Raw genomic sequence first — 23,170 nt, forward strand, 5'->3', positions numbered from 1 at the left:
ATTTGTGAAGCAGAACAGAGAATAAGAAGGGTGAGAAAGCGAGACTAAGGAAGGAGGAATGCAAACGTGGTCGGAAGAAGATTGCGGGGGGGGGGCAAAAGGGAACATTACAAGTGTGGAATGTCCTTTTTTCATTTTGTAGCAGACACATGTTGTTATAATCATCTCTGTGAAAACAGTTATTTGGTTGTGTGTTTAGGCCTCGTCTCAAAGCATTGTAGGGATGAGTTGTTGTTTTTTATTTCTTTCAAGGGGTTGGATGCAACAGGCTTGAGCATTCCATGCATAGTGTCAAACTGTGTGTGATCTAAACCCACTCATGCACACAGTAGGTTCTCCAACTTAAGTCTGGGCTGTACTGCATTTTAGACACGTGTGTTTTATAGACTTACAGAAACAGAGAAATAGGCTTTTTTTTATAGAGATGAGGGAGGATGTATGGAGAAAAGGGAGCTGGTGCTCTAAACACTATCTAGTGCAAAGAATATGGATGGAAATGATCTATAAATATGTTTTTAAATATGTGACTTTTTTATGTCTTGAGCAGGAATAAATTTAAGTGTCAAAGATGGAGTAAGGGAAATTGGAAAGTACTGAAAAATCATCTGCTTTTGGTTTTAGTTTCCTTTATGATGACCATTGACAAAAAACACAAATCTAGAGTAAATGCTGGCTTATCCTTCAGTGCAGGCATGCAAGGCCATAAATACACGGCTACAAAAATGGTTTAGTATTTTGCAAGTGGCTGGGGTGTAATTTCATATTTGAAATAAAGCTTAATACAGCTATCTTCCGGTGTGTCTGCAAGTGCATGCATGTGTTATGTATATGCCTTAATCTGCAGTTGTGGCTGGGTTTTCGAATAACTGCATTTCACTGAGGCGGATATACCCCGAGCTCTAGGTCTGTGGTTCTTCCTAGAAGGCTTTGTGAGAGTGTGAGTTTGTGTGCATGTGTGCGTGCGTGCATACGTGTATATTGGAGTCCTGACTTTTGACTTTGCAGGGTGACAAATCCATGCAATAGACTGAGGTCACATGCATTTTAGCCTGCAACTGCAAGCGTAAGAGGAAGACGTGGAGCGGGCCATTTGTCGGTTAAGCATCTATCCATGTTTAAAAATGGCGACCTGCATTTAAACGTCTCATGGCAATATCTCCATAGGCGCCAGATGCAGATATGCTGTAACTGAAGATTGAGCTCAGTACTTTGCTGCAAACTTAAAATCTCTTTTAAAAAATTAAAAAATTCCAACAAAAATGTAGCAATGCTGTGTTGAGTCCTGTCCTTGATTAAAATGAAAGTATGTAGCCCGGCTCTATGGGAAGCTGTGCGACTTCCATTCATGATTTTCTTTGAGGTTTCACTGTTCTAAAATTCGTCAATGACCCTAACACTTAGTGTGCTCACTTGGCAGATGCGTGTCTCATTTCTGGTCACGTGACTCGCCCGACGGATCTCAGCCAACTAGCCTCAACTTCCGCCCTATTTCCACTGAAGCAGGAAGTAGAGATGAGAAAGTATCACACATCTGCAAAATGCGGCCCCCGGCTCTATTAATAGTCTCATTCACTTTAGAAAAAATGCGGCTCAGGTTTTTATTCCTCTTATCAATCTCACTTGTCGGCTTGGAGATTTGCTCACTTGCTCAGTTCACCTCACATATCCAGGACAACTTCTCGTGCCACTGTCATATATAAAGTGATTTCCGTGGAATTCCTATTCCATGGCCGGATGACCTGGTAATTGATTGGCCTAGAATATTTATTTAGGCTGCCAGTAATGTATTTAAATCCAGTTGTACACTACCTGCGACTCCTGACGCAGCACTGCACAAGGAAACCCCTACACATGTGTTCTGCAGACCTTTGCACACCCTTATCTTCGTAGTTGTGTATGTGCACCCGATGGCATTGTCACATATGTAGAGCAAACTGTAATCTGGGCTACCTGTGTTTGTTTGTGTTTGTGCTATTGTTGGTCCCTTTAGCTACCACCCCCGGCCCTCCCTGCTGTGGAGAAGACATAACAGAGAAAGAAGTTTAAATATTGAAGTGAAACCGAGTGCTTGAAAACAATGAAAACTGTCCTCTGCAGCCACTGTTGCTGCTTATAATGCATGCATTTTTAATCTTGAACGTGCTTTGATTACATTTCCACAATCCTTCTTTTCTGTGCAGGTAAAGATCTATGCAAATAGACACCAGCCCAGCAACCATAAACCCTTTATTCACTGCAGTACTTTAAACTAATACTGTCTGATTACTTGTAGCATGTTTTGTGGAGTTTTTGGATGTAATTTAGGCTAGTTGGCAATCAACTGAAAGCCCACCTGGGACTTATGAGGATTTCATTAGCTTTCCAGTAATAAACCCTCATCATCCAAATCAGAGTCTGTGAAAGTGTCACCTGGTTGCTGTGAGTGTCTGAAAGTTTTAGAGCAGTTTCAGAGGTTTTTGAAAAATACTGAAAGCAAAGTGTGGAGCATCAGACCCAACATGAGTTTCCTTTCACCACAATCCTGCAAGTCAGAAACACACAAGCAACTTGTGCCGGTCACATAAACAATGACCCAGTTCATTCACTAATAGTTTATATTTAACTGCGTACTTCTTTTGAAGATCATTCCTCTCAAATTACCTATTCAAGCATATTTTAAGACTGAATAAGATCTTATAAGAAAAGGGGGAGAATCCAATGATTGTTCCTTCATACTTGTGCAGAGCCAGCCAAGTCTATAAATATATCTACGTGACAGTGCATCCTCTTTGCTTACATACATTCGTCCCTGACTTGAAGATCCAGATAAGCAGCCTGCAGTGCCTGGAGGGGGAACTGCAGCCAAAAGCTGTAGGAAAAATCTGGAGTTTAGGAAAGCACCTGGAACCCGTCCACTCTCTTACTAGGGGTCACTGAGTTTTGTCTGGAGGCTTTCCCTACTGTAGCTGTTAACAATGCTGCTGCTTTCCTGCAGGCTCATGGCTCCACACACACAAACTGCGAGGTCCCAGGGAGAGTTACAGGGACAAATTTGGAAAACATGCTTAGTTTGAAGTAGCACAAAATGGCTGCTGTTGATGCTTCAGGTGGATGTAGGGTAGTCTGATAAAAGACAGGAAGTGTTCTTTTTTTCCTCTCTCTCTATTTTGACAGGAAGGAGGGGTAGAGCGGGGCGGTTGATATCAGTTAATCACCCCCTTTTCATTTCCCATGCACATGTTGTCTGCCAGGTTTGAGACATGTATTGTGCGTCTTTGTAATAGGTGCTCCTCTGTACTGACGTTCACGCTGCAATTGTAAATAAAAGTACAGTTCTGAGTTTCCCCAGTGGATTGATGTGGAAAGATTGTGTGAAGTGGGTACACCAGAATGGGAACAGGGAGGCCTGTCCTGCCAGATATGATTTCATGTCTTACGTAAGCTCAAGATGGGGGCAGAGAAGCATTAACCCTGTGCATTAGTGACTTGTGTGTCTGTGTGTGTATTTTGTGCAGTAAAACCTGACGGGTTTTCTGCTGTGTTACAGGTGGTGACGCTGTGGTACAGAGCCCCAGAAGTGCTGCTCCAGTCAAGTTACGCTACACCGGTGGACCTGTGGAGTGTCGGCTGTATCTTCGCTGAGATGTTCAGGAGAAGGTGAGGCCGATGGGCAAAGCTATCTGGGCTTTATACTTGTTTAAATCTGGACTGACTTTGAACGTCAGTTAAAGTCTCTAAGCATTTCTCGTATTCCTTTGTTTCTTCCACTAATGTTGATTCTGGTACTTTTACTGTTGAGCAGTGTACCATACAATAAACATAATGTGGAAGGATTCTGTCGAAGTTTTCACAAATGCTTCCCGAGTCACACGATCACATTTCATTCAGAGGTTTAGTGTTGACGCACCTTGGCGGTAAAGTCTAAACACATGTTAGACTTTGGTCTTCAAATTCAGACTCTTTGTGAGCGTCATGTTGTCTTGATTGTTTTCACTGGTATCTTTTTTTAATAGCACTTTGCTGGGTCTTACTAACCACATCACCTATTTGCACACACATCTGTGTGTCTTTATCTGTGATATACACACTTAGGCTAACGGTTATATAAGAGACAATTTGGGATTCGGGGCTGTGCTTAAGGCCATGTAGACCTTATAGATGACCCGCTTTCCTGTTGCCAAGATGTGACGTTGCATGGTATAGAGACTTCTAGCCACTATATTGGGTATACCTGCTTAATTTCTTGTTTATACGAATTAGCCGATCACATAGCAGGGAATCGGTGCTTTTAGACGTGTTGACATGGTCAAGACGACCGATCAACATGTCCAATCTGAAAGCAGATGAGCTTTAATAACAGAAGACCACCTATTCAGCCAAAAAAAAGGAAACTGAGGCTATAGTTTACACAAGTTCACCAAGTTTAAACCACAGATAATTGGAAAAATGTTGCTCGATCTGATGAGTCTCTATTTCTGCTGCAGCATTCGGATGTTAGCGTCATAATTTGGGGTGAACATGAAAGCATAAATCCATCCTGCCTAGTATCAAAGGTTTAGTCTGCTGGTTATGGTGTGATGGTGTGTGGGATATTTTTGTGCCATTTAAAATTATGCTCAATGCCAAATAAGTATGGTTGAAATGCCACAGCCTACCTGAATATTATGACCACAGACCACAGAGTACCCATCTTCTGATGGCAGATAAAGTGCTATGTTACAAAGCTCATATCGTCATAACAATGATTTCACTGTACTCAAATGGCCTCCATAGACACCAGATATCAATCCAATGCAGCATTTTGGCATGTGGTGCAGCGGAAGATTAACCTCGTGGGTGTGCAGCCGACAAATCTGCACCAACTGAATGACTCCGTAATGTCAACGTGGAGCAAAAACTCTGAGGAATTTTTAGAGCCACTTGTTGAATCTGTGCCACAAGCAATTAAGGCATTTCTGAAGGGAAAAGGGTGTCCAACCCAAGACTGATGAAGTTTTATTTCTGTTCCAACAAACTCTTGATAGCTATTGTAATTTCTCTTATTTGGGTTACGCCAAAGCAGTGTGGAAGGGAAAATACCCACCAAAGTCCCTTTACTGTGTTGTTAAGTAATGATTGAGTAATGATGACATTCCTCAGTGAGCACAGCACTTTAACCGAATCACTTGGGGAGGTTACAGACATGAGAAGTGATATGGGGGACTGGAACAAAGTCATTGTGTCATTAATATTAAATACTCCTTCATACTTGTTTGCAATAAAATCTGATAACTGAGTCACGGAGGCAAAAAAAAAAAAAAGTCTCTGTAGCCCCCCTCATAAATTATCTGACTGTTCATTTTATCATATAAGTTGCAGTAATAGTAAGAATTAAATAATATAATAGACACATTTTTGGGGCAGTATAAGACATCAAAACGTCTTCTTTACTGGTGGGTTGACCACATTTACGGTTTAAAAAAAATAAATTCAAAAATCCAGTTATTATCTGTGACCCAAGTTTGATTTTTACCCCTTGTGTCAATACTCATAAAAATGTTCCCATGTAAACAGATGAAAAAGCTTTAAGTTTTCTTTGACTGTTGTATTTACGATCGCTCACAAAGGAGCAGCTCGACGAAGAGGGCCACGGGCGTCCTTTGTATCATTGCTCTAATTTAACTTGAAAAACACGAACTGAAATCACTCGTCACAATCGGTTATTTGGGAGTTTCTTACTGTAGTCATCTTTTCCTCAAATGACACCTGTCAGATGCGTTATGAGCAGCGAGGAATCACATTTCGGTTGGCTTATCAAGCCATTACAGTAACACTGCTGTCTGCTGTGGTTGCAGCATGCAAGTCTAGATTCTACTTCTACTTCTACTTGGTGTAGGTATTTGTCAGTTTGTGGTCTAACGAACTTCATGCTGGCGAGCCAAGCTAATAACGGACAGTTTTCACCCAAAAAAAAAAAGAGTTACAACTGCCTGTTTTTGGTCTTTTGGAAGAAAGAAAAGACGGGGGCAAAAAGATGCAGTTTTATCCTCGTCAAATTAAGACGACGTTGATTTAATGTTTTTAAGGTGCTATAGTATGTATAAAATGTATGCTTTAATTGAGAGTAGAGAGGCCGCGCCAGGCTGTGGTGTGTTCTACAGTAGATAATAACAGTCTTTCTGAGGTAGGGCTAAGTGCCAAGAGAAGCAGCCCTGCTTCCTTCCCCAAACGACTCCTTACCCCAGCATGCAAGGCCGCACACAGCAACCCACGCTCTGTACTTGGGACCTGATGGGAATGTATAGGTTCCTCTATCAAAAGGTTACCCAAGGCTAACATCTAGTCGTGCTGCACAAAAACACGCAGAGGCACTTTCGGAGTATCTTGTTGACAAATGGTGCCGTGATGAAACTTGATCTAAGAGTTGTTTGATCAAGCTCAATTTGTTTGCCGGCTATTTAAATCTTGGCAGGTGACCGTATTTTAATGATGCTTTACAAGTTTTCACGCATAGGACAAAAAGATGGGTCTTTTGGGACTGTGAGAGACTGCTTTGATACTTAGTTTTATAATTAGGATTAAGGTTTCATTCTCTTAGTTTGCAACATTTAAATCGAGACCACTTCACAGTATAGCTTCTCTTCGAACTTACGTTCCCACGTCATTTGACATCTTTCAAACTGTTTCAAGTTTCCTTATTTTCCTGTTGTTCATATATTTATCAAAAAACAAAACACATACACACGCCATATGTGCACTTTCATAATGATGTGTAATCGTGAAACATGGCCAAAGTTTCATGAGGTCAGCGTATGCAGAGGTTTCGGTGAGAGCAGAGATCCCTTGTATGGTCATCTGAATGACACAGCTGTGGTCACAGAAGTCCCCCTCTGCTGTCAAAAGTTTCTCATAGTCGGCCTTGAAGGGTGGGGGGAACGGAGACCGGTGATGAATTAAAGGGGGCCGCGGTCCAAAAATAAGCAGGATTATTTCAAACTCCGAATCATGCAAAGCAGGTGAAGCATTTACAGGTTTTCAGTTTGTGGCGCCAGGTATAAAACGTTATCCTCGTCATTGGCGTTCAGAAATTGTGTCTGTGCACCGCATTTCAAATATTTTCAGCGGTTTATGGGTGAATTTCGAATAAGTTTTAGAGGTAATGTATTCACAGTCATGCTCGTAACTACTTCATTCAATGTCAGTGATGTATGGTACTTTCCATACTTGTGGCAAGGTCAAGCTGGAATTTTTTATTGAAGGTCAGGCTTTAAATGAAGAGAACAAAGCAAAGTTTATTTCCCATCAATGCGTCTTTTACAGTCGTGAAAAAACTGATCTTGATCTGTAATCAAACATTTTTAAGTCAAATAGTAGAAACAATGTGTGCTTAATCTGTGTACAAAAGGTCTGTCCTTGTGTTATATGGTGCTCATTTAAAAGCACAGACTGGTTCTGCCTGCAGCCCTGATCAGAGTGAGCAGTTGAATGCAGTACATCTCCTCGCACCCTGACACAATAAACTTTGAAGTGTGTTGGTTTGTGTAGTTCATTTTCAAAATCTGGCATCTGCCCAACTTTGCTTTAAGGTAGAAGGTAAGGCGAAGCTCTTTGATGGCCACAAACGCACACGAACACGCACTTCTCTGCTCAGTCTCAGCGGGTGATTAAGATGGCTTTTAAAAGGCCACCTGTCAGAGATTAAAGGGCACCTGAGAGAAGAGAAAGAAAGCAAGATATTGAGAGAAAGCAGTGTTTGTTAGTTTTGCAGTTATATTGAAATTGAGATTAGAAATGCTGACAGCTCACGGGCACAAAAGCAGACCTCTATGCTCACAATTAAGCTGTTTTTCAGAATAATTGTTTACCACTTTTAAAGGAGATCTGTTATGCTCATTGCTAGCTAAACATTTTTATTCCTTGCTCCACTAGAGAAAATCTTTGCATGATTGAAAGTCAAATTTGTCTTATACTAGAACTTGTTGGAGCCCCCTTCATTCGTCCATCATCCTTTAAGTCAGCTTTCTTCTGATTGGGTGCCCCCTCGGAAACAGATAGTTGGTCAGGTAAAGCGACTGCTCAGAACCAGAGTTGTGACGACATAAAGAGCTCTGACATCCTAGAATCAAGAGTAGTAAAAAAGATTAGCTGAAGCATTTTGAGCTGTTAACCCTGATCTTTTGGTTTATACTCACCACTGTGAGCATCTACACTGCAGGACTAAACCGTCTGTACATATATGATAGAAAACAAAGGAAAAATAATTGGTCTCCTGTTTTCTGTCGCTTACTTTGATTTTGTTTGGTTTGCAAGATGTCGGGTTGGACTTTGCATTATTGTAGCATCTTCACTTTGCAATATCAGAGGAAAACCCCAACAATCAACCTCTATGAGCAAGCACCTAGAGAAAGTGGCAAGGAAAAACTCCCTTTTAACAGGAAGAAACCTCCAACACAAACTGTCTCAGAGAGGGCCAGCCATCTGACTCGACTGGTTAAGATGCCCTGTGGAAGAACACCAGAGATTCATAACTAATGATTTAAATGCAGAGTAGTTTATAAGCACAGAGTGAAAAAGGCTGAGTGAAGAAGAAACAGTCAGTTCATAGGTTAGATGTAATTTTGAAAGTAAGCCTAAAACCCCCCACGAGCAGCCATGACCCCCATTTTTGACGCACCACGTCACGTCTCAGGCCAGAAACATGTGAAGTCTTTCTTTGAGTCATGAGACTTCAAAGGTTTCATGACTCATAAGCACATTCTTCTTCACTTTCACCACCAAACATGCTATTAGAGTACATGATCATTAAAAGTCTTTTTAATGACTATGTACTGTAGTGAGAATAGTTGCTCTCAAAGGAATTTGAGCAAATATTATACAAGTCTGCATCTGCATGGCTGGGATGGTGTTGGGTGAGTCACAGTTCGAATGAATTTTGGAGAGAGCTTGTGCTTGTTGACATTCCCCTAACCAAAAAGGTTGAACGCGGTTCGTTAATGGCCCGGGAGAGGCCCCACATCCGTGTTGACTTTCTCACAGTTTGGAACTCGATTGATAAATTCTCAAAAGCACACCCTTGCATGCACGCGTGCATGCAGTACAGCGCGGGATAGCCTGCGTGAAAAGTCCGCAGTCCAACACACACACCTCATTTCTTTCCAGCTCCCACTTAGATAGTTCGAGACGCTCACGTGCAAACATGCGAATTCACACGCGCATTCCAGAGGTTCTCTCAAAGGAATGTGGGACGACGCCGTGCTGGCACTAAAGGATGCGTGACTCAGCTGCCTGTCCCAACTCGGTCTCGGCCTTTTCACTGCAGCCACTTGTGTGGCGTTGTGCATGGGCATTGGGATTTGTACGTGCAAATCTCAGGGTGGGGAAACGATGCCAGGGCGCGAGCACTCGCACTCAGCTGCTGACTGTGTGTGCATGCCAGCGGCCAGCTCTGTGTGAATCCAGTTATCCCCCTTCAACAAACCAACAAACCACTCCAGGTTTAAAAATGGACCTCTCGGAATTATCAGCCCTACTTGTTTTGGCATGATAACTTTGCTGTAGGTGATTTTTTTTTTTCTCTTTTTTTCGTTTGCAACAGTCAGAAACTGGTTTGGTCTGATCTTACATGCCTTTCAAAGTTCTCAGTGCGGTGCCTTGCCCTAAAAGACCTGCATATGCAATCATTTTTGAGACATCCGTTACTCAAGGACACCATTTCTGAACACTGGAAAGAAACTAAGATCTTAATTCCACTTCCAAACTTAAGCCTGTGACAGGGAGTCTGCTGTCACAGTAAAAATGTTCCAAACACCTTTTGTGTGACTAATATCCCCAGTGTCTCCACTGTAGGAAAGTGTGGGTGTAAGCTATGCAAAGCTTCCTGCAAGTGGGAAAGCACAAGGAGCACATGGTGGCTAAACCAGTCTCTGTTGAGTTCAGTTAAGTGGGGTGCACTTGAGGTGTACTAAGGCCTGGATACAAAATGCAGACAGGCATGCATAAAGGCACATCTATATGATGATACCCTGGCACTACATTGACATCTGCTGGTGAGCAAACACAGTAAAGAAGTGGAATGTATTTTTAAAAAAGAAACAGAGAGAGAGCTGTTTCCCCTTCTGAGCCTTGTGTGTTCGTTTTGTGAGGAACACTTAGAAATATTAATCTCGTTTAGCCTAAAAGTGGTGGTGTGTGCAATGTTAAACAAGTCCCCTCTTGTGACAACAGGACCTCCTTATTTCCCCTCAGAGGAACTTTGACAGGAAGCTCCAGCTCCTATACCTCTTTCTCTGTTAGGATAATCCAACTTTTCTTTCAAACGCCTTTTCCTCCCAATTTCCTCCACGCTTTCAGTCAGCAAGAGCAAAAGCAGACATTCGCACTCTCTCTCACACACACACACACACACACACACACACACACACACACACACACACACACACACACACGGGATAAAAAGGCTTTTTCTGTCCCGTGTGGCGACTGCCAGGCTTGTGCTGATGATGACTACTGGAATCTGTGCTGATCCCATGCCAAGCACGGGCACCCGAAGACTGCCCAAAGCCACAGGAACCACCAGCAGCCCTGCTGCCGCTCTCCTCCCTCCTTTCATCCCCCGTTTCCTTCCCTCCCCATCCTCAGCAGCACCACCAACACTGCTCCACAATCCCTGTTTCCTGGGATGGAGCTGCGAGCGTGTGGCTACTTCAAAACGTTCACATCGGAGTCCCACATTCCTCGAGCCAAAAGCTTATATGTCAGGGCTGTTGGTCTTACAGCGTACCATGGGAAAATGACTCCTATCTAAAGCAGGTTACAAAAGAGAGAACCGAATCTTTACATTTTACTTTTTCTGCATTTCCGGGTTTTGTTTTGTTTTTGCAACATAATATGTAGAAACTAAACTAACCCTTTTTATAATTTCTGTTTTCTAGGCCGCTGTTTAGAGGAAACTCGGATGTTGATCAGCTTGGAAAGATTTTTGAGTAAGTAATGACTACTCTTGTTTTCCATTTCTCCTCAGGCTCGGTTATATTTTCTTTCAACTCAGTGGAATTTTGGAAGATTCAGTCAAACCTTTGCCTAAACATTAAGGGCAGAACATGCACTCATCTACTGTTTTTCTAATTAATGAAAAACCCATCAGATGAACCCACACTGCTTTTCTGGGGTGCATGTATTCGTGCCCCCCCAGTCTTTACCAACACTCATGGATAATCCTTAAAAATGCTCTGAACTGGAATTAAGTGGTGAATGCTTCCCATTGCCGATGATGAAGACACTGATGATCTGTATGATTCCACAGTGTTGTTGGGGTACCCTCGGCAGAAGACTGGCCCCAGGAAGTAGCCCTGCCACAGAGTGCCTTCACACCCCGGCCCCCGAAACCAATAGAAGACCTAGTTCCAGACATGGACGAGCAGGGACGGGCCTTGTTAATGGTTTGTAGTGTAACTCTCATGTGTGTCCCCAAAAGATTGCATGGAAAATGTTTTTAAAGCTGTCACTTGCGCATCACTGTCACCTTTATGGCATCGTGCACATTTATTTATGTGCCAAAGCGCTACGAGGAGCTAAGCTAACAAAACAACTTCTGTCAGTAACCTTGACGACCTTGTACCATTTTATTGTTTTTTTTTTAATATACATTTTATATCTTCTAACTCCTTGTTTTTTCTGAACATGGAGCCTGAAATCCTCATGTGTGGAAAATAAATGCATGAAGCAAAGCGCTTACTTCACCATCGAGCAGATTTATACCCAACTTGTAGTTCGGCTTGTAGTTCAGCACAAATATAATCGATCATTCATCAGGATTATTGCATTTTGGAGCATCGATTTTGATTTTAAAAACAGCGTGGGAACCGAGCTGCACGCAATATTTTATTCAACCTAGAAATGTAAACAAGCATCTATACTTGGTGGTCTCTCATTATCTTCTTTTCCTCTCCCTCCCCGCAGCAATTCTTCACCTTCAACCCGTCCAGGAGAATATCGGCCTTCACTGCGCTGAGTCACCCCTACTTTCAAAGCGTGGACAGCCACAGCAGAAGTGTGTACGCAGCCCAGCCCATCCCCAGCAACAAGTCCACGATGGAGGAGAGGAGTGCCTGAAAGTCCTCTTTTTTTCCCCTTTAACCCCCCCCCCCCCCCCCCCCCCCCCACGTTCCCCTGGCTATAAGTAGTATTTACCGTACCGTTCCTAAAAAGTTTGTCATGTTTTATTTCAGCGTTAAATCAAAGTACATTAAAGTTTTTTTTGGCACTGATTACCAAAAAAAGGTTTCCCTTTCAACAAATCCACTCAAATCAAGTAAAAACAAAACAGCTGGTTACAGGAGAGCTCACCATCTCAAGAAAATATTTAAGAGTCCAGAAAAGGCATCAGTGTTTGAGTACTGCAGCTTTTCTCCATCATGATGACGCCACACTGTGATGAGGTTTACATTGTGAATTTCAAAATCTATCCTTTGCTTCATTGATCTCTCTCCTCAAGGCCTCAGTGGCCTCCTGCAAAGATGCGTCACCACCAACCTATAGCACTTAGTTATTGGTCAGAAAGCTTTAATTGAGGGCGATTGCCGAGCTGTGTTTTAATGTTTGCCCTAAGTGCCAAATACAGGCTGACAAGTAATGAGATTTTCCAGCTGTTGGGCCCTGCAGGCGTGATCTTAACTAAACAACAGCACATCTGGGTCTCCATCAGCAGCGCTCAGCCACATTAGTTCAATTCAGTTTTATTTATTCCGGAAAGATAAAGGCCAAATCACAACAGCAGTCACCTGGAGATACTTTATTTTGAAAGGTAGAGACCCTTGATACCAGAAACCTGATAAGCAATGAGTTGTATGAGCTGATGCAAAGTGTGACACGGTTTAGAGCGGTAACATTCGCACTCCTTAATAGGTAGCTTCGTTAAATGTTCTGTCTTTATGGCTTTTTTTCTGATAATCAGTGTCAAAAAAAGCATCATTAATGTTGGTTTTACGTTACATATAAAACGAAGCCTAAAACAGACTGCAGTGGGCAAATACTTTCCCCCTGGGGCGTATAAAACGCTCTGGGGAGCAGGGAGCGGGTGAAGATGGCGTCAAACGGATGGCACCAAATGCCCCCCAGAACCCTGCACACACAAGCTGTCATCCTTCCACGAACTGATGGATTGTAAATGCTGCTTTCAGGATGTGAAATGTTGTGTAACAATGCAAAGTGACCCAATCCTCATATGGATTTGGAGTTGAGACTGTAGAGTCCGAAGAGCGGAAACCTCCTTATGCCCAGTGTTTATCCTTATCAATGGAAAAAAAAAAAAAAGACTCTGGACTGCAGGAGAGAGAGATAGAGGACCAGACCAGAGCCTGGATGGATCTCACCTGCCTCTTTATTTTTGTTGTCTTGTTTGTTTGTTTTTATAAATAGCTTGCTTACTGCTGGTGTGTGCAGTGAGAAGACGAACGTTTCACACGCACATTTATTGTCCCCACTGCCGCTGACATAAGCACGCTCATGTACCCGTGTACTCACTCAGACATTGTTAGGCATCACAAACCAGCCACCCACTGCCATGTCCATTATCATTCCAGTTTTACCTATAATAATGGTGCCACCTTGTGGAAGTGTAGAGTAACTGCAGACCAGTAGCGGGATTCTAATGGTTTCTGCACACATTGAGGAACTCCTAACGGGGCTGATATCGGTGCTGAGACAATGAGACATCTTGGAGTTGTTCCTACCACTTACATAGACTTTGACTTTTTAATGACTTTTAGCTGTACCATCGTGAACTCTTTGTTTTATAATTATTGTGAAATCCAATTATTTCTTTCCAAATCATACCGTAATGCACAGACAGATCTGCAGGAAGTGTCAAAGAGAGACCCACAAGCACTATTCATTCAACATGGTAGAATTTTTGGCACACTTTTGTGTCACTAATATTCTGTATTTAATTTTAATTTTATTGACGAGTCTTATATACTTGTAACTTGATTTTTTTTTTTTAATTTTTTTAATGCTGGGGTATACAGTATTCTTACACCAGTGATGCCAACTCGTTAAAGGATTGTAGAGTCCGTGTAAGAATAGTTTGACGTTGTAAGGAATGTATAAAGGAAAAGCATTGGTACTGTACAGTAAATTGTGCTAGTTCTAAAGTACAAGCTGTAACAATAGAAACCTTTTGATATGTGCGTTTGTCAGCACATAGACATGTCGTTAAAACGGATAGACGTAGAGTAGCGAGGGTCTGCAGAATGTTGCATGGCAAGAGGTGTTTCTTTGTTTTCTGTTTTATTTGCGTGGGGTGGGTTGTTCCGATGGATTTCTTTTACCATGTGTTGAGAACTACTACGGATTTTCCAGTAGTTTTGATGACGATGTGATGCACAATATTTTGTGTACAGTTTCTGCTTTATTTTACCTTGGCGTGCCGTTCTATCCAAGTTAAGTTTTGACCCGCGAGGTAAAAGCAAGTTTTTCCAGAGTTGTATTTTTGTATTTAGTAGTTCTTGCAGAACAGTAACTTTGTAACACTGGTTTTTGTTTTTGGGTTTCGTAACAGGTAGTGCTTTTAGCACACAGACACAGACACACACAGACTCGATCTCTGACTTTCTCAGGTTCTCTCCACGGACGTCCGAAACCTTTCGGGCACAGTTTGCACATCTCTGGGTTACTGAATGACTACAATACAACTTCTTCAGGTTCTCTGTCAAGCTGTCTAAGGATCGTATCATTGATCACAATCTACTGTCTTTACTATTTATCAAATATATGTTACTGTAGTTCTTACTGTCTGAAGATAACTGCCTGTATAAACTGTTCTTGCCACAAACTAATGGCCAGGTGGCAAACATGACAGAAATACATGTCTGCTTAACACTGTGTGATTTATTCTTTTTTTTTTTCTATTTGATAACGACTCATTTCTGGTGTAACTGGCATCTACAATGCAATGAAAGCTACAAATGCGTTAGACACGGAGGTTTACATTTAAAATATTGACTGCTTTAATCTCATTACAGTTAATACAGTCACTGTGTGCTTTCTTATGATTTAACCGATCTGTAATGCTCTTCAGTCTCATAACAACTGAACTCCACTGCTGAACTCTAAGCAGTGTCACTATTTTTGAACGTCGCTTCATCCATCACTCAGATTGGCATTATACTTGTGTATGAATGCATCGGTGTCTTATTATTATGTTGCACCAGCTGAATAAAAAGCAGCTTTTTATTAATGTTGTTTGGACTTATTTATCAGGGTTGGAGTAAATACAGAGGGATAATGCTCGTGAGGCATACATGAAGAAATGGGAAAGAGGCGATTAGTGAGCAGGAGTGTGGCTTCATGTTGAGAAAGAGCGCTACGAATCTGTTTGCTTTCAGTGCTGATGGAGAAGGTCAGGAAATGCACGGACTTTGTGGGACTAGAGAAAGTACTGAAACAACAGAATACATGTTCAGGTTCACTTCTCGACCTCACCGATCTGTTTGATATCCCAGCTGGAGAAGAAGAGTCAGATGAGGCTGAAGTTTTCGTTCATCAAAGCTTTATTACCAATGCGTGTTGGGAGATCACACTACATGCAGCCACAGCAAGCACCAAGTGGATCTGAGGAGCAATTCCTCAATCTGTTCATTATAAAGGCTCTGGGCGCTCCCTTAAGGGACTTGCCCTATATTTATCTAGTAGTCCCACAAGCATCTTGCAACCTTTAAATCACATGATTAGACACGGGGGTTACAGGTGAGCCCACCCTACGCCCACTACAGTCAGCAAACCGAGTCATACAAAGAATACGTTGTTTCCTTATCAATGACATTCAAGGCCACACCCCCTAACGTTCACAAAGAAAGGTACACTCCCCAACTGTTCCTTTGTAGTTTCCTGCTTTCTATTCTTCTTTACAACCTACTCCTTATCTCTGCATATCATAGGGGAACTGAAACATGCCACCTGCTTTAATACTTTCTCACAATGTGTATGAATGAGAGGGAAACAGGTGTAACAGTGAAACAGCAAAGAGCAGAGATAGTGAGGGTAGATGAGTTTAAATGCCTGGGGTCAACCATGCGAAGCAACAGGCAGTGCACAAGAGAGGCGAAAAAGGGGTTAGGCAGGGAGGAGAATGTCGTAGGGATCATTTGTGACAGAAGAATAACCTCAAGAGTAAAGAGAAGGTTTACAAGATGATAATGAAACCTGCTATGATGTATGAGTGACAAAAAGACGGGAGGTGGAGATGAAGATGTCAACCTGGTAGTGAGCAGAGTGGACATGATTAGAAATTAGTATATCAGACGGACAGCTCAGGTTCAGCAGTTAGAGTTAGAGAGGCGAGGCTGAGATGGTTTGGACCTGTACAGTAGAGGCATAGTGGATATAGTGGACAAAGGATGTTGAAGATGGAGCTGCAAGGCAAGAAGAAAAAAGGAAGACATGCAGAGAGTTGGTGTGACAGAGGAGGATGCTTGCGATAGGGTGAGATGGGGGAAAGAGGATCAGCTATGGTGACCTCTAAACGGAGCGGCCAGAAGAAGAAGTAAAATAAAAGTATTAGTAATAGCATTAATTTCTGGCTTATTTCGCAATGTCGCACAACACTACTTGGATTCTGACACAAAATCCTACTCTTTTCCAGAAGGGGGCAGTAGTGTAGTATTTGCGACGGCAGCCGCCTATTGTGCAGCCGAAGAAGAAGAATCAGTCGAGCTTTTATCAACTCGAAGTGGCTACGTAAATGTTAGCAAGGTGACACAAATGGTTGTTCTTTCTTTTGGATATTGTTCCCCATTGCTGACTCGACATGGGCAAGAGAGACAATCGAGTGGTGAGTGGTGCCGCATAATTTGATTAAAATTATTTGCATATATACCGCGTGACATTTAGTAAACAAGATAAAAATAAACGGGCTAGCGCTGCAGTTAGCATTGGTTAGCTTACGTACGTGTCCACTAGGTATTGTGATGCTAGGCCTGCTGTGTACGGTGGTTAGTTTAGCCGCGCATATACACACTTAGCTTGGAAATGCAACAGTGTAGATTGGTTTCTTTAATCTTTAGGCTTTCAAACAGCTTGATCGACGCAAAGCTAACGTTAGCTTAGTGCATCAGAAGGTAATCCTAAATTTGGGAGTAGTTCAGGTTTTTAGGCGAACTGCCTTGACCGTCGTTGATTGGCAGAAAATACAGCAACTACTTGTTTACTGATTACTACTGTAATTTGTGTACTCCAGTCCCTGTTTTAAATGTTGTTTAAATGCGCTGTGCCTGCTAATGTTAATGTTGGTGTTACTTTTGAGCGTTTTCCAAGTGTCTCCCCCTTTAATGTTAGCCAATGATATTATAGCCTCGGGGAGGCTCCAGGTACACATAAATCTTACACAGTAGCAGAGTCCTGCTGTAAACCCCATGCCCAGGCTCTGTTTGCCCTGTTTCACAGCTATTTTAGCGATCCAGCATGTAGTACTGGTGAATTGCAATGCATTATGCCATATTTTAAGTGTCCCTCTATTAGAAGGATGGAAATGAATGCTTTTGTCTGTGTTTCAGGCTTACATTAACCCCATTGCTGCTGCACGAGCCAGGGGGCCGGTACAGGGCTCTGGGCCAACCATTCAGGATTATTTAAGCAGACCTCGACCAACATGGTAAGTAAAGGGCAGATTTGCAGCTTAGTGGTGTAAAGTGGTGTCCTCACTTTATCATCACCACAAGAACATTTTTGGTGTACTATTAAAGAGCCAAAGGAGTCAAGGTGCACATATCTGGCAGCACAATCTTTGTTAAGGGGTTATAATAAATTCAAAACTCTAAAGCGTATGAACAGTATTAAGTAAATAAAGCTATTAGTGATTCCTAAATAAGAATACTAACCTCACCTTTAACTAGAATAATTCAGTCTTTCCCAAAAGATGACACTTTTGGAATTAAATCCGTTTTTAAAAAATTATTTATTGTGTTTATCAGGGAGGAGCTAAAGGAACAGCTGGAGAAGAAGAAAAAGGGCTCTCGAGCCCTGGCTGACTTTGAGGACAAAATGAACGAGGTACGTTTGCATTATATACAGAGTATTTGAACAGGCATGAACTGGGCTGTTAATCAACAGTTTTCCTCTGGAGTTAGCTTACTTTTAATACTCCATGGCGGCCTTACTTGTCTATAAGTTAAAAAGACAAATGAAATCTTAAAGTTATTTAATTTGTGGGTGGCACAGGGGTGCACTTGTTCAAACATCCTGTTCAGCTGGAGCCTTTCTGTGCCTCCTGGTACTCTGGCTTCCTCCCACAGTCCAAAGATGTGTTTGTTTGGTTAGTTGGTTATTATTAATTGGCTGTTTATGTACAAGTGTGAGAATGTTTGATACAATGGACTCGGAGCACATATTTTACCTTCTTAGGGGAAATCTGTGTTTGCAATGGAAACATGCCCGTACTGTGAGAGCTTGAGAGGTTTTTTTAATTTATTTTATTGTGTACAGCATCTGAAGCGTCATCACTGTTTCTCACTGTAGCCACATTGTAATTCATATTAGATGAAAATATTGCACCTTATTGAAACAGTTACCGGATAAACACCACATACTATTTTGGTAACATTGTTTCTTGCTTTTTAAGAGATGGAGGAAAGAACTCGCCAAAAACAGAGAGAAAATGTTAGGCGGAAGTGAAAAGGACAAGGAGGAGAAGAAAGACAAAAAAGAGGTATGATATGAATCCTGTATCAGATTCATGAAGTATTATTTTTATTTCTCACCTTTACTCACTTTTTGTTTCTCTGTGCTTCGTTTGCTTGGCATTTGTGTTTAGAAAAAGAAGAAGGAGAAGAAGAAATCCAGCAGGGTGAGGAGAGACCTCCAGTATTTTGATTAACAGCTGTGCCGTGTTACTGATACATACACACAGAGTGCATGTTTTCTAAACTCGTCTCTTATTCAAGCCTGTAAATGCAGTTTGTTTTTTCAAACAATCGAATAACCTCATATCTAATGAACCCTGCTTCCACTGTGTTTTGGTCAAGCATTCTTCATCTTCCTCCTCCTCATCGAGTTCTGATTCCTCCAGCAGCTCCTCCTCAGAGTCAGATGACGAGGTAAGGTCCTTTTACGATTCATTTTACATCTCATGTAGGGCTGCACGATTTTGCATAAAATGAGAATCACGATTTATTTATTTTTGCTTAGATCACGATTCTCTCACGATTTTCTTTTCCAATATAAATATTTATTGCACTTATTAACTGCACATCAACTTCGTAACAGTTGAGACTGAACATAAAAACAACAAATGTCTCACATTTTGTCGTTGCTGCAAAATGTTGTACTGCTTGTAATTCCGCCTCCACCGTTGCTCGACACTGTGTGTGTATAGAGCAGGTAGTGCAACATTTGAAAAGTAGTTACGTGACGGCACTGTGTAGCGTTTGTCTAGGGTGTTGATCATTTTCCTAAATCCCTTGTTTTGCTCAGTGTTGATGGGAGCCATATATTTAGCCAGGTGATAAGTAATAGCCTCCGTAATTTCTTTGTGCCTGCGGGAGTTCGACGGGTATAGGGAAGCGCTGTATAAGCTTCCTGTTATTGTTGTTTGGGGTGGTTGACCGGGACGGATTTTCTCCTGTCACTTTCTTGGCCTTTGCAGCTTCATCATCTCTCACATGCTCTCCGTTGTTTTTTCCCTGCCAGCTGGCTTCTGTATCACGTGGTATAAGGCTCCGCCCTTGTCATTTGTTGAGCAGGAAGAGTAAGCGCTTGTTTTCATGCAGATTATGTCCCGGATCAAAATGCGGTACAATTGTCATCTTTTTTTTTTTTCTTCTTCCTTTTTTAAAATTTTTTTTTTATTTTTTAAACCGTTGTCATTTGGAAATGAGATCGCACATAAGTATGAATTGAGATCGCGATTTTCTAATGATTAATTGTGCAGCCCTAATCTCATGTGCTTTATTTGAACCTAATCTAGTGTAACACAATACAGCTGCACGGCATGTAGCATTAAACGGGTTTGGGTTGGGACATTTCTGGAGTCTGCTGGATGACAGTTTACTATCAAAACTAACTCGCGATGCAAGTTTTTTGGCTTGAGCAGTCAACCCGTGTGCCACAAGGCTGTTGACTTCATATGCTGTATGTCTTTTCCCTGCCTTCTCTCACCTTAATAGAAAGGTAAAAAGCCCCCAAAAGTAAAAAAAAAAAAAAAAAAAAAACAAGAAAAAAACTGTACATTATAGAGAGATCAGATTTATAAAGACTTTAATGGATCTTAGAAGGATTCCTGCTTTACTTCACATACAGTAAAACCCTGATTGCAGTTTTTGTTTGCACGTGCAGGATGAAAAGAAGACTGTAAAGAAGAAGCGGAAGAGAAAGAAGTCGTCATCCAGAAGAGCATCGGACAGCTCAGAGGATGAGTCAGATGCTGAAAGCAAGGTTTTTCTTTCTAATGCTGCATGTAGTTGTAGTCGATTCATTGCAGTTTTATAGAAATGGACTGTGGTGGTAATTTCTTGTCCTTTTTTTCTTTTTCCAAGAAGAAAAGGAAAAGAATAAAGGAAGAAGGTGACAGAGATAAGGTAATTTACTTTTATTCCGTTATTCACTTATCTGTCATTTTGATGGTGACACTTGATTTAAAATGCATTCCTCTGGCTTTTTTCCTCCCGAAACAACTTAAATAAATAAATCTTGTGTCCATCAGGATGAAAAGAGCCGTAGAGGAAAGAGGAAGGCTGAGAGAAGTTATAAAGGCTCATCATCAGAGTCGTCTGCTGACTCTGATGATGATGAGGCAGTAAGTATTATTTCTGTCTCTATCACACATTTCTGCAGTCATTATTTTTTTATTGCTAATGTATCCATCGCCTCACTTAACAAATAGACTTGAAGTAGTTGAGCGTTACTCTTTGTTCATCCTTTGTTCCTCTTTTGCTTATTTGGTCCTCTCGGCTTTTAAATGTAATAGCTCCTCACTGTAATTGCTCCCCTGATAATTTTTTTTTTTTTTGGTCAGAGCTGAGTCGATCTTATTCTCAGGTCAGATATTTATGGCAGTCTGTCTTCACTGCTGTTTGCACACGAACGGATTGTTTGTGCAGACCAAGGCTTTTTATAGCTGATTAAAACTGAACTTAAAATTAGATCAGAAAAAATGTTTTGGTAAAATAAAATCAGAAAACTAGATGTCTTAGGGGAAAAATTGAAACTAACAGAAATAATCTTATAAAAATAAAAAGCTAATTGGCAAATACAAACCTGTAGTGGCTCTGGTCCAGATGTCACCTGAGTTTTTCAGAGGGCTTCTGTTGTAATCACAAAGGGGTCGGTTACTCATTAGTGATCCTCCTGTTTTGCACATAAAAGAAGCCTCCAACCAAAATACTTGAATAAATCACATGTTTGTTTCTGTCTGCTGACTTTTTGAGCACTATTTATTTAGATGTTATTTTCTTATTTAAGCATTCACCCTGAGATGCACATGTAGACATCGGATAGAAATACGAACCACTTTGATTTATGTCTTGAATTGTTACCTTTTCATTCTGATAGTTATCTGGACAAAGCCTTAGTTACTTTAATCATTCAAGCAGTCAAACTGAACCATTTTTCATGTTATTCAATGGAGCCTTTTACATTTCAGCCCTGTCAGATTGAGGCCGTTCGCTGGTGTCCCTCTTTAAACCTCGTACTTGGATACAGTAGCGATACAGAACAAAAGTCAAATCGGTTTCATTTTTCCTAAAATGTTTATGCAACCAGATGTTCAAGCTCTCGTGTCTCTTTACTGTAGGGGGAAGTCAATCTTTGTGTCAAGTTTCTTTATCCGATTAAATGGTGTTCTTAGCCAAGCCAGCTTCATTTATAAAGCACTTTTAAAAATAGCAACTGCTGAACATAGGAGTAAAACAGCCTTAAGAATTTAAATAAGTAAATAAATATATTCAAATTACAAAACACAAGATGCAATAAATAAAATAAATAAATAAATGATAATCTCAAACTGGGTCACATGCCCATCTTTAACTAACCAGTGATCTGTACTGCATGTATTGTATTTAATAATTCAGAAGAGAGAGATAAAGGAGTCATGAAGACTTATGTTTGACAACTTCTTTAATCCTGGATTGACCACACAGCTGTTACAGCTGTTGCAAAATTTCCACTATTGTGAAATATTAGGGGAATTGTTTTTCCTTTCTTTTTTTAAATTCTTCGTCACCTTTCAACTTTCTACTCCTGCAGGTTGAAGCCAAGAAAAAAAAGAGAAGCAGCGAGGAAAAGGAGAAATTCACAGTGAGACATTTTACTTCATTTCCTATTTCAAGACAGTCCGCAAACAAGATTTTGTGGGCGGAGCAGTAGATCTTTGTACATCGTTCAAAAGACGAATCAGTCGCTAAAATGCAGAAGTTTTTTTTTTTTCCAGGATAAATCCAAGAAGAAGAGGAAAAGGAAGAACAAAAAACATGGCAGAAAAAAGAAAAAGAAGACGGCGTCTCAGTCGGACTCGGACCTCGACTGAAAACACGTCTTCCATTTTTCTGACAGCTCAAAAGTAGAGTCATGTTTGCCTTTGACTACCAAAAACTACTCGCATCCAATTTTTGGGGATTTCCACCTATACAGGGGAAGCAGCAGGCCTAAATGCTCGGCTTCTATGTGTGAAGTGAAAATTGGGAAGAAAGTGCTGGTCCCTCTAAGTGGAAACAAATAGTGCATATCTTTTTTGTTTTGTTTTACCACCATGATTTTTCTGCATTATTGGTCTGAAGTTCACTCAAAGACAGGACTGAACTCTCCCCCCCCCCCCCCATCTCTTTCTGGAGATTTGAGTGTGCCTGGCACTCCCCACCGCCTTCAGAACGCTAGCCCTCTAGGAGTTAGCCTCTGTGCTTCATACCTGACATCTTTCATTGCTACACGAGGCTGTTGATGCTAGTGCCTGCGTGATGCATGTAGACGTGATGACCAGATGTCTCGCCAGCTTCATATTGAAGTTGGCCATTGTTGTAAGAAATGAGCTGCACAGTCATACAGTAATACAAGGGATAATTGTTTTTGTTAGATGAGTTGTTACACTGCAGTGTAGTTGTACAAACAATGGAGTTCAATAATAAAGTATTGTTTTAACCTTTGCTGCTGTTATGTAGTTACAACACTGAGGCCAGAAAGTGTTGTTTGCAGGTCTCCAGGTTGCTGGACCCAGTTCTCCATTCTGTTT

The 23,170-nt window shown here is 41.3% G+C and overlaps 2 protein-coding genes across 3 annotated transcripts in view; both read left to right on the forward strand.

The window, feature by feature from the left end:
* cdk6 (cyclin dependent kinase 6) overlaps positions 1-15,193 on the forward strand; it is a 41,370-nt gene extending 26,177 nt beyond the window's left edge. The window contains exons 5-8 of the mRNA XM_082521661.1: positions 3,527-3,636; positions 10,890-10,940; positions 11,261-11,396; positions 11,917-15,193. Coding sequence (XP_082377787.1) covers positions 3,527-3,636; positions 10,890-10,940; positions 11,261-11,396; positions 11,917-12,069 — 450 coding nt within the window. The 3' untranslated portion in view covers positions 12,070-15,193. The remainder of the gene's footprint in view (positions 1-3,526; positions 3,637-10,889; positions 10,941-11,260; positions 11,397-11,916) is intronic.
* A 1,441-nt stretch (positions 15,194-16,634) lies between these two features.
* On the forward strand, positions 16,635-23,084 carry fam133b (family with sequence similarity 133 member B). 2 transcript variants are annotated; one of them, XM_082522352.1, is made up of 11 exons: positions 16,635-16,786; positions 17,508-17,605; positions 17,925-18,003; positions 18,572-18,658; positions 18,764-18,796; positions 18,975-19,046; positions 20,284-20,382; positions 20,484-20,525; positions 20,651-20,743; positions 22,192-22,242; positions 22,376-23,084. In XM_082522352.1, the coding sequence occupies exons 1-11, from the start codon at positions 16,763-16,765 to the stop codon at positions 22,469-22,471; spliced, it is 774 nt and encodes a 257-aa protein (XP_082378478.1). In that variant the 5' UTR covers positions 16,635-16,762; the 3' UTR covers positions 22,472-23,084. The 2 variants fall into 2 exon arrangements, with proteins under 2 accessions (XP_082378478.1, XP_082378479.1); XM_082522353.1 differs by having other exon boundaries at positions 16,636-16,786; positions 20,487-20,525.
* Positions 23,085-23,170: the final 86 nt, after the last annotated feature.

Source organism: Aulonocara stuartgranti (assembly GCF_965226115.1).
Source record: "Aulonocara stuartgranti genome assembly, chromosome: 22".
Taxonomy (NCBI): Eukaryota; Metazoa; Chordata; class Actinopteri; order Cichliformes; family Cichlidae; genus Aulonocara; species Aulonocara stuartgranti.

Excerpts from the sequence above, each read along its gene's own strand:
- fam133b (XM_082522352.1), top strand. The coding sequence starts at position 16,763 with ATGGGCAAGAGAGACAATCGAGTG. Across the intron at positions 20,744-22,191 it reads ACTCTGATGATGATGAGGCA|GTTGAAGCCAAGAAAAAAAA; the intron begins GTAAGTATTATT and ends CTACTCCTGCAG. Across the intron at positions 22,243-22,375 it reads AGGAAAAGGAGAAATTCACA|GATAAATCCAAGAAGAAGAG; the intron begins GTGAGACATTTT and ends TTTTTTTTCCAG.